This window comes from Oncorhynchus keta, unplaced genomic scaffold (genome assembly GCF_023373465.1).
Source record: "Oncorhynchus keta strain PuntledgeMale-10-30-2019 unplaced genomic scaffold, Oket_V2 Un_scaffold_1315_pilon_pilon, whole genome shotgun sequence".
NCBI classification, from domain to species: domain Eukaryota; kingdom Metazoa; phylum Chordata; class Actinopteri; order Salmoniformes; family Salmonidae; genus Oncorhynchus; species Oncorhynchus keta.
In genome coordinates, this window is record NW_026290769.1 from 37,501 (window position 1) to 55,000 (window position 17,500).

Consider the following 17,500-nt stretch of genomic DNA (forward strand, 5'->3'; position numbering starts at 1 on the left):
TATAAAATAGACTAACTTACACACAAATATACTATATTTACCAATTCTATCTTACTAGCTACTGCTTCTACAAAATAGATCAGATATTCACAGGAAGCCTATCTCTGCAGCCAACTCCAACACCTCTGGAATGGCTTGTAGTTTCCCCATCAGAAAAATGCCACTGGTCTCCTGGTCCCAGTCTGTATTTAATCTATGGGATAGTGTTAAATGCATAGAAATAGAATGGTCAAACCATAAACTTGAATTAGGAGTCCAGTTCTATTCATTCTATTTCTATGCATTAAACACTTTCTGACAGGCCAAATCCAGAACTGGGCCCTGAGCTCACACGCTGCTCGTAAAACCCCCTCCTAAATCTCCTGTAGAACTCCACCTTGCGCTTCAGCTCCATGTGCTTGTGAAACATATGTAATTTCTCCTGCTCAGGCAGGTGCTGGTTGTGATGCCAGCAGCTGGCCATGTTTAGGGGCTTCCAGTGCCACTCACACTGCAAGATCTCTGAGAAACTGGGTCAGGACCAGACCTAAATTCACACAAAACCAGTTCTATATGTACCCAAATGCATGCTAACCAAGGAATGTTGAGAAGTACACCAAACTCAACAATGAACCAAATCTTTGTGAGAATACACCATGATTCGAACCATTGATGATGGGATTTGAAGGTCTTGCAGGAAGATACTGATGTCTCGGTGCCATCCATGTTACAGACTGGTGAAATCGTTGGATGTAGAAGCTCATTTTTGAAAACTTGATAATCTAAGATGGCAGAAACCAGAGTGAAACAGTATCTAGAGAGTTGGGCCAATGCGGTCTCTGTCTGAACGTTCCGAGAGCACCACTTTCTCCTCTATAGCCATTGCTACGTGATAATTGACACTTTCACATTATGCTGTTTAATTCTGATCGTTTTCAAAACTGATGAAGATCCAATTTGTTGACACAAACACAGTACCGACTTGAATACACATTATCCCAAATGCTAATCAGTAAAAATGTTAGAAATTCACTGCACTGATTCACTGCACTGCAGACAGCCTAACCAGCTCTGCTAGGGTAAGTAAAATGGTCAGTGAGGTGTTCTCTCATTTGTGTCTGGAAGTAGCTAGCAAGTTAGCCAACTTTAGCCAGTTGGGTGATTAACTGCCGTTGTGAGGTCGGAACGCTCGATCAACCCTACTCCTCGGTCAGGGCGTCCAGTGTGTGCTCTGTAAGCTCCTAGAGCGGAACGCTCTGAATTTACGAATGGAGAATCTGACAACACTCTGAATTGACGAATGCCCAGAGCGCTCTATGAGCACACTATGGAAATCCAGAGTGAATTTATTAGGGATAGGGGGCAGCATTTTCACTTTGGATGAATTGCGTGCCCATAGTGAACTGCATCCTACTCTGTCCTAGATGCTAATATATGCATATTATTATTACTATTGGATAGAAAACACTCTGAAGTTTCTAAAACTGTTTGAATTATGTCTGTGAGTATAACAGAACTCATAGGGCAGGCAATCTTCCAAACAGGAAGTGGAAATTCTGAAGGCTGGTCGAATTTGAAGTCATCGCCTATTCACATCCAAACAAGATATGGATCTGTTCGCACTTCCTACGCCTTCCACTAGATGTCAGCATTCAGTAGAATGTGGAATGAAGCCTCTAGTGTGAATTTTGACTGAACGGGAGGGGAATGAGTCACTGGCCTGGCAGAATGCCATTTCCTGGTTGCGCAATTCTCTATTGATATCGCATGAGTTCCATGACTGTAGACAAAAACGAATGCTCCGGTTGGAATGTTATTGGATATATATGAAAAGAACATCCTAAAGATTGATTCTCTACTTAGTTTGACCAGTTTATTCGACCTGGAATATATATTTTTGAAGTTTCCATACGAGTTCGCCTGGACCAGTGCCAGCTTTTGGGCATGTGAGCTAAACGTGGTTGCAAATGCAGCTAATTGGACACTAGTAATGGACATTATGGAACAAAACAACGATTTATTGTGGAACTAGGACTCCTTGCACTGCATTCTGATGAAAGATCACCAAAGTTAAGGGAATATTTATGATGTAATTTCGTATTTCTGTTGACTCCAACATGGCGGAGAAATATATTTACTTCTGAGCTCCGTCTCAGATTTTTGCATGGTATGCTTTTTTCGTAATGTTAAAAAAAAATCTGACCCAGCGGTTGCATTAAGAACCAGTGTATCTTTAATTATATGTAAAACATGTATCTTTCGTCAGAGTTTATGATGAGTATTTCTGTTATCTGACGTAGCTCTCTGTAATTACTCCGGATATTTTGGAGGCATTTCTGAACATGGCGTCAATGTAAACCGATATTTGTGGATATAAATATGCATATTATCGAACAAAACATAAATGTATTGTGTAACATGATGTCATATGATTGTCATCTGATGAAGATTATCAAAGGTTAGTGATTAATTGTATCTATAATTCTGCGTTTGTGACTATCTTTGGCTGGGAAAAATGGCTGTTTTTGGGGGGATTTGGTGATCTAACATAAATATATGTATTTTCGCTGTAAAACATTTTAAAAATCAGACATGATGGGTCGATTAACAAGATGTTTCTTTCATTTGCTGTACTGGATTTGTTAATGTATGAAAGTTAAATATTTCAAAAAATATTTTTAATATCCCGCGCCACCTTTCCAGCGGAATGTTGGGGGTGGTTCCGTTAATAGAACGTGTGTCCTAGACAGGTTAACACCCCTGGTATTTTTATGATTTTAGAATAGAATGGCCACAACAATCAGGAAGTACGCTTCCGTGTGCACACACACACACAGCCGCTCATTCAGACATCTTTACCCTGACGGTAAACCTCAGGACACACCTGTTGTAGTCAGGAAATCACTGCAATTGCTACACTGTGACTGTCTGTTTTCAAAATAACCCTGGATGACACACGCACAGAGAAGAAATGTGTCTGTAATAATTAAGATGTAACATCCCTCTGTTCCTCCCTTCCTTCTCTCCACCCCCCCCCAGACTGAGTACAGGAGGCGTGGCTTCCATGAGGTTGTGACCCCTACTCTATACAGCACTGCACTGTGGGAGCGTTCGGGTCACTGGGAACACTACAGTGAAAACATGTTTACTGTGACCGGTGACACACACACCTATGCACTCAAACCCATGAACTGTCCTGCACACTGGTGAGAACACACACACCCCTACATTCTGTCATACTCTGCCCCACACACTGTTCAGGACTTCTCAATAACAGCTCTCTCTGTTCCAGTCTGATGTTTGAGCAGCGTGTAAGGTCATGGAGGGAGCTCCCGTTGCGTTGGGCCGATTTCGGGGCACTGCATCGGAACGAGCTGTCCGGCGCTCTGGGTGGTCTCACCCGGGTCCGCAGGTTCTGCCAGGATGACGCACACATCTTCTGCACTCCTGAGCAGGTACCTTTTTGGATATTTGTCTCACATTTTCCACCCTGGAATTCCTAGGACAGCAGACAGTGGGAGAAAGTGTGATTGTATCCCTGACTCCCCCAATGATTCCCTTATCCCATTAAACCACACACACACTTGCACTTATACACACACTGATTCACATGATATTGTGAGGTTTGTTTTCCACTTTGGCTAATCCAATCACTGGAACAGTCAATAAATCAACTGTTCCTCCTCACTCATCTCTAAGTTAACCCTTAACCCCAAAAGCCCTGGACTCTCCAGTTTCACATCTGTTTATTTATACTGTCTTTTACAATATTGCATTTACATGATCTATTCTGTCTCCATCACACTGCCCTCCTTTTCTGGCTGTACTCCTGCCCCCCAATCCCTTCCTGTACCCCCCCACACACTCTCTCTCTGTCAGTTGGAGGAGGAGATCATAGCGTGTTTGGACTTTGTGAGGAGTGTGTATCGAGTTTTTGGATTCTCCTTCCACTGTCTCCTCTCCACCCGACCTACACCCTGCCTGGGGGAGCCTGCACTGTGGGACCATGCTGAGCAGGTACACACACCACACCACACACACACACACAACATACAGACAGATGTACACGCACAGAGCCAGCTGTGTAAATGTGTGTTTACTATCCCACAAGTGATGTCTATAAATCCCAGCACATAGCCTCTATTGTAATCTTAATGATGGACACTTACAGTGGGTCAAAAAAGTATTTAGTCAGCCACCAATTGCGCAAGTTCTCTCACTTAAAAATATGAGAGATGCCTGTAATTTTCATCATAGGTACACTTCAACTATGACAGACAAAATGAGAAACAAAATCCTGAACATCACATTGTAGGATTTTTAATGAATTTATTTTCAAATTATGGTGGAAAATAAGTATTTGGTCACCTACAAACAAGCAAGATATCTGGCTCTCACAGACCTGTAACTTCTTCTTTACATTTACATTTAAGTCATTTAGCAGACGCTCTTATCGCTCTTATCCAGAGCGACTTAAGAGGCTTCTCTGTCCTCCACTCGTTACCTGTATTAATGGGACCTGTTTGAACTTGTTATCAGTATAAAAGACACCTGTCCACAACGTCAAACAGTCACACTCCAAACTCCACTATGGCCAAGACCAAAGAGCTGTCAAAGGACACCAGAAACAAAATTGTAGACCTGCACCAGGCTGGGAAGACTGAATCTGCAATAGGTAAGCAGCTTGGTTTGAAGAAATCAACTGTGGGAGCAATTATTAGGAAATGGAAGACATACAAGACCACTGATAATCTCCCTTGATCTGGGGCTCCACGCAAGATCTCACCCTGTGGGGTCAAACAACAAAGCCTACCATCAGTAACACACTACGCTGCCAGGGACTCAAATCCTGCAGTGCCAGACGTGTCCCCCTGCTTAAGCCAGTACATATCCAGGCCCATCTGAAGTTTGCTAGAGAGCATTTGGATGATCCAGAAGAAGATTGGGAGAATGTCATATGGTCAGATGAAACCAAAATAGAACTTTTTGGTAAAAACTCAACTCGTTGTGTTTGGAGGACAAAGAATGCTGAGTTTCATCCAAAGAACACCATACCTACTGTGAAGCATGGGGGTGGAAACATCACGCTTTGGGGATGTTTTTCTGCAAAGGGACCAGGAAGACTGATCCGTGTAAAAGAAAGAATGAATGGGGCCATGTATCGTGAGATTTTGAGTGAAAACCTCCTTCCATCAGCAAGGGCATTGGAGATGTGCCTGGGTCTTTCAGCATGACAATGATCCCAAACACACCGCCCGGGCAACGAAGGAGTGGCTTTGTAAGAAGCATTTCAAGGTCTTGGAGTGGCCTAGCCAGTCTCCAGATCTCAACCCCATAGAAAATCTTTGGAGGGAGTTGAAAGTCCTTGTTGCCCAGCAACAGCCCCAAAACATCACTGCTCTAGAGGAGATCTGCATGGAGGAATGGGCCAAAATACCAGCAACAGTGTGTGAAAACCTTGTGAAGACTTACAGAAAATGTTAGACCTCTGTCATTGCCAACAAAGGGTATATAACAAAGTATTGAGAAACTTTTGTTATTGACCAAATACTTATTTTCCACCATAATTTGCAAATAAATCCATTCAAAATCCTACAATGTGATTTTCTGGATTTTTTTTTTCTAATTTTGTCTGTCGTAGTTAAAGTGTACCAATGATGAAAATTACAGGCCTCCTCTTTTTAAGAGTGAGAACTTGCACAATTGGTGGCTGACTAAATACTTTTTTGCCCCACTATATCCAATCAGGGTTGATATATGGCCATGTGGATGTAACGAACTCAAAACCCTGTCTGTTCTGTGGCTGCTGTTTATGCTCCCTGCCTCTTCCTCTGTGGAGTAAAGCTCAGGAAATTAACACAGAGAGGAGAAGCTTAATGAAGAAATCCTCTCCTCTCTCTCTACCTCTCTCTGTCTCTTTCTCTCTGAGCAGCAGTTGGAGAGAAGTCTGCAGCAGTTTGGAGAGCGCTGGCAGTTCAACCCAGGAGATGGAGCGTTCTATGGGCCAAAGGTCAGTTACACAAGACCCTTCTGTCTGAACATTGTGTAACGCTGCAACCCGCCCTGAACAGAGCCATGTTATTAACACTCACACACTCTCACATCTTCCTATTGTCCTAGATTGACATCCAGATCAAGGACGCCATTGGTCGACAGCACCAGTGTGCCACCATCCAATTGGACTTCCAGCTACCAATCAGATTTGACCTGCAGTATGTGGGGTGAGTCACTCATCTTTGTCAGTTCAACCTTTGTGTTCTGGGATGTTCCCTGATGCAGCTTCTGTTCTTATTTAACTAATGGTAGATTTAATTGGGTTGCACATGGCTGGCAATGTTATTAGACTGAGTGAATTTAAAGCTAGAATCCTAAATTGTTGCATCCATTTTTAGATATATATATTAATATATAATAATCTCCGCAAAAAAAGAAACATCCCTTTTTCAGGACCCTGTCTGTCAAAGATAATTAGTAAAAATCAGAATAACTTCACAAATCTTCATTGTAAAGGGTTTAAATGCTGTTTCCCATGCTTTTTAAATAAACCATAAACAATTAATGAACATGCACCTGTGGAACGGTCAATAAGACACTAACAGCTTACAGGCGGTAAGCAATTAAGGTCACAGTTATGAAAACTTAGCACACTAAAGAGGCCTTGCTACTGACTCTGAAAACCCCCAAAAGAAAGCTGCCCAGTGTCCCTGCTCATCTGCGTGAATGTGCCTTAGGCATGCTGCAAGGAGGCAAGACTGCAGATGTGGCCAGGGCAATAAATTGCAATGTCCGTACTGTGAGACGCCTAAGACAGTGCTACAGGGAGACAGGACAGACAGCTGTTAGTCCTTGCGGTGGCAGACCACGTGTAACAACACCTGCACAGGATCAGTACATTCGAACATCACACCTGCGGGACAGGTACAGGATGGCAACAACAACTGCCCAAGTTACACCAGGAACGCACAATCCCTCCATCAGTGCTCAGACTGTCCGCAATAGGCTGAGAGAGGCTGGACTGAGGGCTTGTAGGCCTGTTATAAGGCAGGCATCACCGGCAACAACATCGCCTTTGGGCACAAACCCACCGTTGCTGGACCAGACAGGACTGGCAAAAGTGCTCTTCACTGACGAGTTGCGGTTTTGTCTCACCAGGGGTGATGGTCGGATTCGCGACTAGGGCCATTCCCCCCAGAAATGTTCGGGAACTTGCAGGTGCCTTGGTGTAGGAGTGGGGTAACATCTCACAGCAGGTTTTCCTACTTACAAAGTATGTAGAGGTCTAATCTTTATCATAGGTACACTTCAACTGTGAGAGACAGAATCTAAAACAAAAGTCCATTGAATGATGTCTGTGAGTATAACAGAACTCGTATGGCAGGCAAAAACCTGAGAAGAAATCCAAACAGGAAGTGGGAAATCTGAGGTTGGTCGATTTTCAACCCAGCCCCTATTGAATACACAGTGGGATATTGGTTATGTTGCACTCCCAAGGCTTCCACTAGATGTCAACCGTCTTTAGAAACTCATTTAAGGATTCTACTGTGAAGTCAAATCAAATTTTATTTGTCACATACACATGGTTAGCAGATGTTAATGCGAGTGTAGCGAAATGCTTGTGCTTCTAGTTCCGACAATGCAGTGATAACCAACAAGTAATCTAACTAACAATTCCAAAACTACTGTCTTATACACAGTGTAAGGGGATAAAGAATATGTACATAAGGATATATGAATGAGTGATGGTACAGGGCAGCATACAGTAGATGGTATCGAGTACAGTATATACATATGAGATGAGTATGTAGACAAAGTAAACAAAGTGGCATAGTTAAAGTGGCATAGTTAAAGTGGCTAGTGATACATGTATTACATAAGGATGCAGTCGATGATATAGAGTACAGTATATACGTATGCATATGAGATGAATAATGTAGGGTAAGTAACATTATACAAGGTAGCATTGTTTAAAGTGGCTAGTGATATATTTACATCATTTCCCATTATTAAAGTGGCTGGAGTTGGGTCAGTGTCAATGACCGTGTGTTGGCAGCAGCCACTCAATGTTAGTGGTGGCTGTTTAACAGTCTGATGGCCTTGAGATAGAAGCTGTTTTTCAGTCTCTCGGTCCCAGCTTTGATGCACCTGTACTGACCTCGCCTTCTGGATGATAGCGGGGTGAACAGGCAGTGGCTCGGGTGGTTGATGATCTTTATGGCCTTCCTGTAACATCGGGTGGTGTAGGTGTCCTGGAGGGCAGGTAGTTTGCCCCCGGTGATGCGTTGTGCAGACCTCACTACCCTCTGGAGAGCCTTACGGTTGAGGGCGGAGCAGTTGCCGTACCAGGCGGTGATACAGCCCGCCAGGATGCTCTCGATTGTGCATCTGTAGAAGTTTGTGAGTGCTTTTGGTGACAAGCCAAATTTCTTCAGCCTCCTGAGGTTGAAGAGGCGCTGCTGCGCCTTCTTCACGACGCTGTCAGTGTGAGTGGACCAATTGTCTGTGATGTGTATGCCGAGGAACTTAAAACTTGCTACCCTCTCCACTACTGTTCCATCGATGTGGATGGGGGGGGGTGTTCCCTCTGCTGTTTCCTGTAGTCCACAATCATCTCCTTAGTTTTGTTGACGTTGAGTGTGAGGTTATTTTCCTGACACCACACTCCGAGGGCCCTCACCTCCTCTCTGTAGGCCGTCTCGTCGTTGTTGGTAATCAAGCCTACCACTGTTGTGTCGTCCGCAAACTTGATGATTGAGTTGGAGGCGTGCGTGGCCACTCAGTCGTGGGTGAACAGGGAGTACAGGAGAGGGCTCAGAACGCACCCTTGTGGGGCCCCCGTGTTGAGGATCAGCGGGGAGGAGATGTTGTTGCCTACCCTCACCACCTGGGGGCGGCCCGTCAGGAAGTCCAGTACCCAGTTGCACAGGGCGGGGTCGAGACCCAGGGTCTCGAGCTTGATGACGAGCTTGGAGGGTACTATGGTGTTGAATGCCGAGCTGTAGTCGATGAACAGCATTCTCACATAGGTATTCCTCTTGTCCAGGTGGGTTAGGGCAGTGTGCAGTGTGGTTGAGATTGCGTCGTCTGTGGACCTATTTGGGCGGTAAGCAAATTGGAGTGGGTCTTGGGTGTCAGGTAGGGTGGTGGTGATATGGTCCTTGACTAGTCTCTCAAAGCACTTCATGATGACGGAAGTGAGTGCTACGGGGCGGTAGTCGTTTAGCTCAGTTACCTTAGCTTTCTTGGGAACAGGAACAATGGTGGCCCTCTTGAAGCATGTGGGAACAGCAGACTGGTATAGGGATTGATTGAATATGTCCGTAAACACACCGGCCAGCTGGTCTGCGCATGCTCTGAGGGCGCGGCTGGGGATGCCGTCTGGGCCTGCAGCCTTGCGAGGGTTAACACGTTTAAATGTCTTACTCACCTCGGCTGCAGTGAAGGAGAGACCGCATGTTTTCGTTGCAGGCCGTGTCAGTGGCACTGTATTGTCCTCAAAGCGGGCAAAAAGTTATTTAGTCTGCCTGGGAGCAAGACATCCTGGTCCGTGACTGGGCTGGGTTTCTTCTTGTAGTCCGTGATTGACTGTAGACCCTGCCACATGCCTCTTGTGTCTGATTCTACTTTGTCTCTGTACTGACGCTTAGCTTGTTTAATAGCCTTGCAGAGGGAATAGCTGCATTGTTTATATTCGGTCATGTTACCAAACACCTTGCTCTGATTAAAAACAGTGGTTCGCGCTTTCAGTTTCACGCGAATGCTGCCATCAATCCACGGTTTCTGGTTAGGTAATGTTTTTATCGTTGCTATGGGAACGACATCTTCAACGCACGTTCTAATGAACTCGCACACCGAATCAGCGTATTCGTCAATATTTTTATCTGACGCAATACGAAACATGTCCCAGTCCACGTGATGGAAGCAGTCTTGGAGTGTGGAGTCAGCTTGGTCGGACCAGCGTTGGACAAACCTCAGCGTGGGAGCCTCTTTTTAAGTTTCTGTCTGTAGGCAGGGATCAACAAAATGGAGTCGTGGTCAGCTTTTCCGAAAGGGGGCGGGGCAGGGCCTTATATGCGTCGCGGAAGTTAGAGTAACAATGATCCAAGGTTTTACCACCCCTGGTTGCGCAATCGATATGCTGATAAAATTTAGGGAGTCTTGTTTTCAGATTAGCTTTGTTAAAATCCCCAGCTACAATGAATGCAGCCTCCGGATAAATGGTTTCCAGTTTGCAAAGAGTTAAATAAAGTTTGTTCAGAGCCATCGATGTGTCTGCTTGGGGGGATATATACGGCTGTGATTATAATCGAAGAGAATTCTCTTGGTAGATAATGCGGTCTACATTTGATTGTGAGGAATTCTAAATCAGGTGAACAGAAGGATTTGAGTTCCTGTATGTTTCTTTCATCACACCATGTCTCGTTAGTCATGAGGCATACGCCCCGCCACTCTTCTTACCAGAAAGATGTTTGTTTCTGTCGGCTCGATGCGTGGAGAAACCCGTTGGCTGCACCGCCCCGGATAGCGTCTTCCCAGTGAGCCATGTTTCGGTGAAGCAGAGGACGTTACAGTCTCTGATGTCCCTCTGGAATGCTACCCTTGCTCGGATTTCATCAACCTTGTTGTCAAGAGACTGGACATTGGCAAGAAGAATGCTAGGTAGTGGTGCGCGATGTGCCAGTGTCCTGAGTCTGACCAGAAGACCGCTACGTTTCCCTCTTTTACGAAGTCGTTTTTTTGGGGGGGTCGCTGCATGCGATCCATTCCGTTGACCTGCTTGTAAGGCAGAACACAGGATCCGCGTCGCGGAAAACATATTCTTGGTCGTACTGATGGTGAGTTGACGCTGATCTTATATTCAGCAGTTCTTCTCGACTGTATGTAATGAAACCTAAGATGACCTGGGGTACTAATGTAAGAAATAACACGTAAAAAAAACAAAAACTGCATAGTTTCCTAGGAACGCGAAGCGAGGCGGCCATCTCTGTCGGCGCCGGAGCTCACAGCTCATAAGGGCTGTTTGAGCCAGGTGTCTGGCAGATTGCCACATGCTCTGAGGCACGGTCACGAGAGAGTTGGCTCTCATTCCATTGCTTTTCTACAGACATAGGAATTCTCCGGTTGGAATATTATTGAAGTTTTATGTTAACATCCTAACTAACCCATACTTTTTGACATTTCGTCTGCAACTAGGGAACGCGCTTCATGACTTTGGATTTGTTTACCAAACGTGCTAACAAAGTAGCTCTTTGGACATAAAAGATGTACATTATCAAACTAAATCAAACATTTAATGTGGAACTGGGATTCCTGGGAGTGCATTCTGATGAAGGTCATCAAAGGAAAGTAAATATTTAATGCTATTTATGACTAATGTTGACTACCCAATATGGCGGATATGTTTTTGGCTGCTTTGTTGTCTGAAAGCTGTACTCAGAATATTGCATGGTTTGCTTTTTCCGTAAAGTCTGACACAAATCTGACACAGCAGTTGCATTAAGGAGAAGTGTATCTATATTTCCATGTCTAACAATTGTATTTTCATCGACATATATAATGAGTATTTCTGTAAAATGATGTGACTCTCTGCAATATCACCGGATGTTTTTGGAACTAGTAAATGTAACTCGCCAATGTATACTGAGTTTTAAAAAATATAAATATGCACTTTATCGAACAAAACATATATGTATTGTGTAACATGAAGTCCTATGAGTCATCTGATGAAGATCATCAAAGGTTAGTGATTAATTTGATCTTTTGTGACTCCTCTCTTTGGCTGGAAAAATGGCTGAATTTGTCTGACCTTAGCGGTGACCTAACATAATCATTTCTGGTGCTTTCGCTGTAAAGCCTATTTGAAATCGGACACCGGTGGGATTAACAACAAGATTACCTTTAAAATGGTATAAGATACATACATGTATGTTTGAGGAATTGTAATTCTAAGATTTCTGTTTGAATTTGGTGCCCTGCACTTTCACTGGCTGTTGTCATATCAATCCCGTTAACGGGATTGCAGCCCTAAGAGGTTGTTTAACAAACTATAGTTCTGGCATGTCGGTTAGGACATCTACTTTGTGCACGACACAAGTCATTTTTCCAACAATTATTTACAGATCGATTATTTCACTTATAATTCACTGTATCCATTGGGACAGAAGTTAACATACATTTAGTTGACTGTGCCTTTAAAAAGCTTGGAAAATTCTAGAAAATGATGGCATGGCTTTAGAAGCTTCTGATTGAAATCATTTGAGTCAATTGGAGGTGCACCTGTGGATATATTTTAAGGCCCACCTTCAAACTCAGTGCCTCATTATTTGACATCATGGGAAAATTAAATGAAATCAGCTAAGAACTCAGAATGTGTTTTTTTTTACCTCCACAAGTCTGATTTATCCTTGGGAGCAATTTCCAAATGCCTGAAGGTACCACGTTCATCTGTACATACGCAAGTATAAACACCATGGGACCACACAGCTGTCATACTGCTCAGGAAGGAGGCGAGTTCTGTCTCCTAGAGATGAACATACTTGGTGCGAAAAGTGCAAATCAATCCCAGAACAACAGCAAAGGACCTTGTGAAGATGCTTGAGTAAACCGGTACAAAAGTGTTTATATCCACAGTAAAATGAGTCCTATATCGACAACCTGAAAGGCCGCTCAGCAAGGAAGAAGCCACTGCTCCAAAACCGCCATTAAAAAAGCCAGACTACGGTTTGCAACTGCACATGGGGACAAATGGCATACTTTTTGGAGAAATGTCCTCTGGTCTGATAAAACAAAAATAGAACTGTTTGGCCATAATGACCATCATTATGTTTGGAGGAATAAGGGGGAGGCTTGCAAGCCGAAGAACACCATCCCAACCCGTGAAGCACGGGGATGGCAGCATCATGTTGTGGGGGTACTTTGCTGCAGGAGGGACTGGTGCACTGCACAAAATAGATGGCATCACGAGGATGGCAAATTATGTGGATATATTGAAGCAACATCTCAAGACATCAGTCAGGAAGTTAAATCTTGGTCGCAAATGGGTCTTCCAAATGGACAATGACCCCAAGCATACTTCCAACGTTGTGGCAAAATGGCTTAATGACAACAAAGTCAAGGCATTGGAGTGGCCATCACGAAGCTCTGACCTAAATTCTATAGAAAATTTGTGGGCAGAACTGAAAAAGCATGTGCGAGCAAGGAGGCCTACAAACCTGACTCAGTTACACCAGCTCTGTCAGGAGGAATGGGCCAAAATTCACCCAACTTATTGTGGGATGCTTGTGGAAGGCTACCTGAAACGTTTGACCCAAGTTCAACAATTTAAAGGCAATGCTACCAACTACTAATTGACTGAACGTTTGACCCACTGGGAATGTGATGAAAGAAATAAAGGCTGAAATAAATGATTATCTCTACTATTATTCTGACATTTCACATTTTCTTAAAATAAAGTGGTCATCCTAACTGACCTAAGACAGGGAATTTTTACTAGGATTAAATGTCAGGAATTGTGAAAAATTTGTTTAAATGTATTTGGCTAAGGTGTATGTAAACTTCCAACTTCAACTGTACATACATACACACACACACTACCGTTCAAAAGTTTGAGGTCAATTACAAAAACAAGGATATTTCTAAGACAAAATAAGTTTGTCCATAAAATAACAACAAATTGATCAGGAAAAGGTTGTAGAGATAGCTAATGTTGTAAATGACTATTGTAGTTGGAAACGGCTGATTTAAAAAATAAATAATGGAATGTCTACATAGGTGTACAGTGGCCCATTATCAGCAACCATCCCTCCTGTGTTCCAATGGCACGTTGTGTTAGATAATCCAAGTTTAGCATTTGAAAAGGCTAATTGATCATTAGAAAACCCTTTTGCAAGTATGTTAGAACAGCTGAAAACTTAAAGAAACAATAAAACTGGCCTTCTTTAGACTAGTTGAGTATCTGGATTATCAGCATTTGTGGGTTTGATTATGGCCAGAAACAAAACTCCTCAGCCTATTCATTCTGAGAAATGAAGACTGTTCCATGTGAGAAACTGAAGATCTTGTACAACGCTGTGTACTACTCTCTTCACAGAACAGCACAAACTGGCGCTAACCAGAATAGAAAGAGGAGTGGGAGGTCCCGGCGCAAAAGGACAAGTACATTAGTGTCTAGTTTAAGAAACAGACGCCTCACAAGTCCTCAACTGACAGTTTCATTAAATAGTACCTGCAAAACACCAGTCTCAACGTCAGCAGGGAAGAGGAGACTCTGGGCTTTCTAGGCAGAGTTGCAAAGAAAAAGCCTGATCTCAGACTGGGCAAAAGAACAGACACTGGACAATGTTTGTAAACAACATAAATAAACACTGTATAGCCTCATAACAAGGTTAAACACATGTTGATATCATGGATGGTCAGTCCTTGCATCCATAGCTCTGAATTTCAGTGGTTACATTTCTCCAGGCTCATCCCTTCAGAGGTGGGGTGTCTGCTTTGTTATTGTAGCTTTAAGACCTGAAGTGATCTCCTCTACTCTCCCCTATCTCACCACATCTTTCTCTCTTCCCTCACCCGCTCTCTCCCTTGCTCTCTTTCACCCTTTCTCTCGCTCTCAGGGGGGATGGAGAGACCCACAGACCAGTGATGGTCCACAGAGCTGTTCTGGGATCACTGGAACGCATGATCGCTATATTGGCTGAGAATTTTTCGGGAAATGGTGAGAAGTGTGTCTGTTTCTATGTCTGTGATTTGATTAATCTAAAATGATACCGCTTTGGTTACCCACATTTCTCTTTCCTTTCGGTCTCTTTCAGGCCTCTGTGGTTGTCTCCAGCGCAGGTCATGATTATTCCTGTAGGGGAGGTAGTGAGTCGTACGTGCAACAGGTCAGGACTCATAATATCAGATCTGGGTCCATATGTATCGAGTGTCTCAGAGTAGGAGTGCTAATTTAGGGTCAGTTTTGCATTTTGGATCTCAATTCTTAAGATTACATGGAAAGGAGGAACCTGGTCCTAGATCAGCACTCCTGCTCTGAGACACATTATACACATGGCCCTTGTACTGCAGGCTGAAATCAACCCCCCCATACACTCACACACGCGACCAAACACAACATGACTCAGCACACATCAAAAGCTGTACCCCTCAATGACTCCAGAGGTCGAAGGCTAATCCAACACTGTACCCATACACGGTTCATCTTGACTCTGAAAAGGACTTGATCTGAGGTTAATTTTGTGATCAGGTTTTCATTTATTTAACACATGGGAACCAACAATGAAACAAAGGTAGGTACGTACATGCCACTACTCACATGTCAATATATTCTACAAGTTCCATCTGCCACATGATTAATGAGCCAGCAGCAGGTTAGACCAGACACAGGAGATAACATGGAATATAGACATGTAATGTTTCTGAGGCCTTTATCAGGACACGGCTCCTTGACTTGTCTTGTAAAAGTATTGTAAAAAGCCTGCCAGTCACAGCCTGCCAGTCACAACATTGCCAATACATCCTCCTGTATGTAATCTGCATGTAGCCCCAGGGGAGGAGAATCTATCAACACTGCTGATCTGGGGTCTGTCATGATGATACATAGACAGGTAATACAGCCACCAGTGTCTCGGCCCTCAGGGTGGATTTTAAAAGGTGCCCTCCTATCTGTTATTCTACCGTAGCCTGGTTCCTGTCTCCTCTACCACCACTGTGAGTGATGTATGTTTTGCTCTTGTTAAGGTGGTCCGACAGTTCCGCGAGGCTGGCTTCATGGCTGACGCGGATGATGACCATGGTGCCACCTTAAATAAGAAAATCCGCTCTGCACAGCTGGCCCAGTACAACTACATATTTGGTAAGAGTGCGTGGGTGAACATGGATTAGATTACTGCCACAGCTTGTAAACATATTGATTCAATAATTGTTTATTTCTGTGTGTGTGTGTGTGTGTGTGTGTGTGTGTGTGTGTGTGTGTGTGTGTGTGTGTGTGTGTGTGTGTGTGTGTGTGTGTGTGCCAGTGGTAGGTGAGAAGGAGTGTGTGGGTGGCACGGTGAGTGTAAGGACCAGAGGGGGAAGCAGCTAGGGAGGAGACCGACAGAGAAGGTCCTGGCATCACTCACACACCTACGAGATGCACGGAGCAACCAGGATGACTTCTAACACACACACCTGTTGTGGATTAAGAATTGCTCACTGTACTTTTGTAATAAAATATAACAACTTAAATGTTTAAACTCTTCTGGGTGTCTTTTGAACACACTTTTTCTCTGTGTGTGTGTGTAACTGTCATTATGGACATGGTCATGTTAATGGGGCTGGTGTGTGTAACTGTCATTATGGACATTACATTTACATTTAAGTCATTTAGCAGACGCTCTTATCCAGAGCGACTTACAAATTGGTGCATTCACCTTATGACATCCAGTGGAACAGCCACTTTACAATAGTGCATCTAAATCTTTTAAGGGGGTGAGAAGGATTACTTTATCCTATCCTAGGTATTCCTTAAAGAGACATGGTCATGTTAATGGGGCTGGTGTGTGTGTGTGTGTGTGTAACTGTCATTATGGACATGGTCATGTTAATGGGGCTGGTGTGTGTGTGTAACTGTCATGGACATGGTCATGTTAATGGGGCTGGTGTGTGTAAGTGTTTCATTGTGCAGCACTGGTTTGGAGAGACATCCATTTTAGGAATCTTATCGGGGTTTTCAGGCAACAGTTGTGATTGGTTGTTAATACTCAAATCAGCTCAGCCCTGTTACGTAAGACTGTCATCACTACCTTTAAAAGACTGGAATAGGAAAGGCAGGATACGCAGGGAGCGTGGGGGATTTGACTAAAATAGGAGAGGGAGCCCTGTGTTTAGTGGAAACAGGAAAGGCAGAACGAAGGTCGGAAGGTTTGAAGTTTTTCCCTCTTTTTTTTAATTGAGAGAGGGAGCGACGGAACGGAAAGGACATGAGTCACAACAGTGACAGAACAGCTAGGAGAGACAGGGGGGCATTATAACCCGGGGGGTCACAGATCAAACACGGACTAGACTGGACAAAGAACCTCTTCAACAAAACGGCTATTGGCCAAAGGCGGCGGTTTTGTATGCTTAGTTCTACGCGAGCACTTCACTGCCGAGACAGAGAGGGAGGCCGAAAGGAGTTGAATTGGGTTCAGGCCAGGGGGCTTTTGGTGTGTATCGGTCCCTAGAGCCAGACACTTAGTGGGTGACCAGACTGAGCATTACCAGAGGAGGAGAGGTTGGACTTGGCCCCATGTTCCAATCACACAGATTAACGGTCAGGCGATTTAAAACAGACCAAAGAATGAGGCTTATATCCAATACGCAGGATAAATGCCTTATATTCCTTGTCCCCCTCTTGACTGACTTTGTTTCTCTGAAATGATTAAAGTCGGGGAGTTGGTGCTGTAAGTGTTCCACAGTAGTTCCAGAGTGGTGACATGGACCATTAGTATCAGTGAACATTCCCAAAACCATTAGTTACTGATAACTACAAGCTCATCAGTCGGTC

General features: G+C 43.9%; 1 protein-coding gene across 1 annotated transcript in view; it reads left to right on the top strand.

The window, feature by feature from the left end:
• LOC118379333 (threonine--tRNA ligase 1, cytoplasmic-like) overlaps nt 1-16,212 on the top strand; it is a 27,494-nt gene extending 11,282 nt beyond the window's left edge. Inside the window, exons 6-13 of the mRNA XM_052513577.1 lie at nt 3,019-3,185; nt 3,272-3,434; nt 3,859-3,996; nt 5,912-5,989; nt 6,100-6,200; nt 14,589-14,858; nt 15,715-15,829; nt 15,993-16,212. Of these exons, the coding sequence (XP_052369537.1) occupies nt 3,019-3,185; nt 3,272-3,434; nt 3,859-3,996; nt 5,912-5,989; nt 6,100-6,200; nt 14,589-14,739 (798 nt within the window). The 3' untranslated portion in view covers nt 14,740-14,858; nt 15,715-15,829; nt 15,993-16,212. The remainder of the gene's footprint in view (nt 1-3,018; nt 3,186-3,271; nt 3,435-3,858; nt 3,997-5,911; nt 5,990-6,099; nt 6,201-14,588; nt 14,859-15,714; nt 15,830-15,992) is intronic.
• Nucleotides 16,213-17,500: the final 1,288 nt, after the last annotated feature.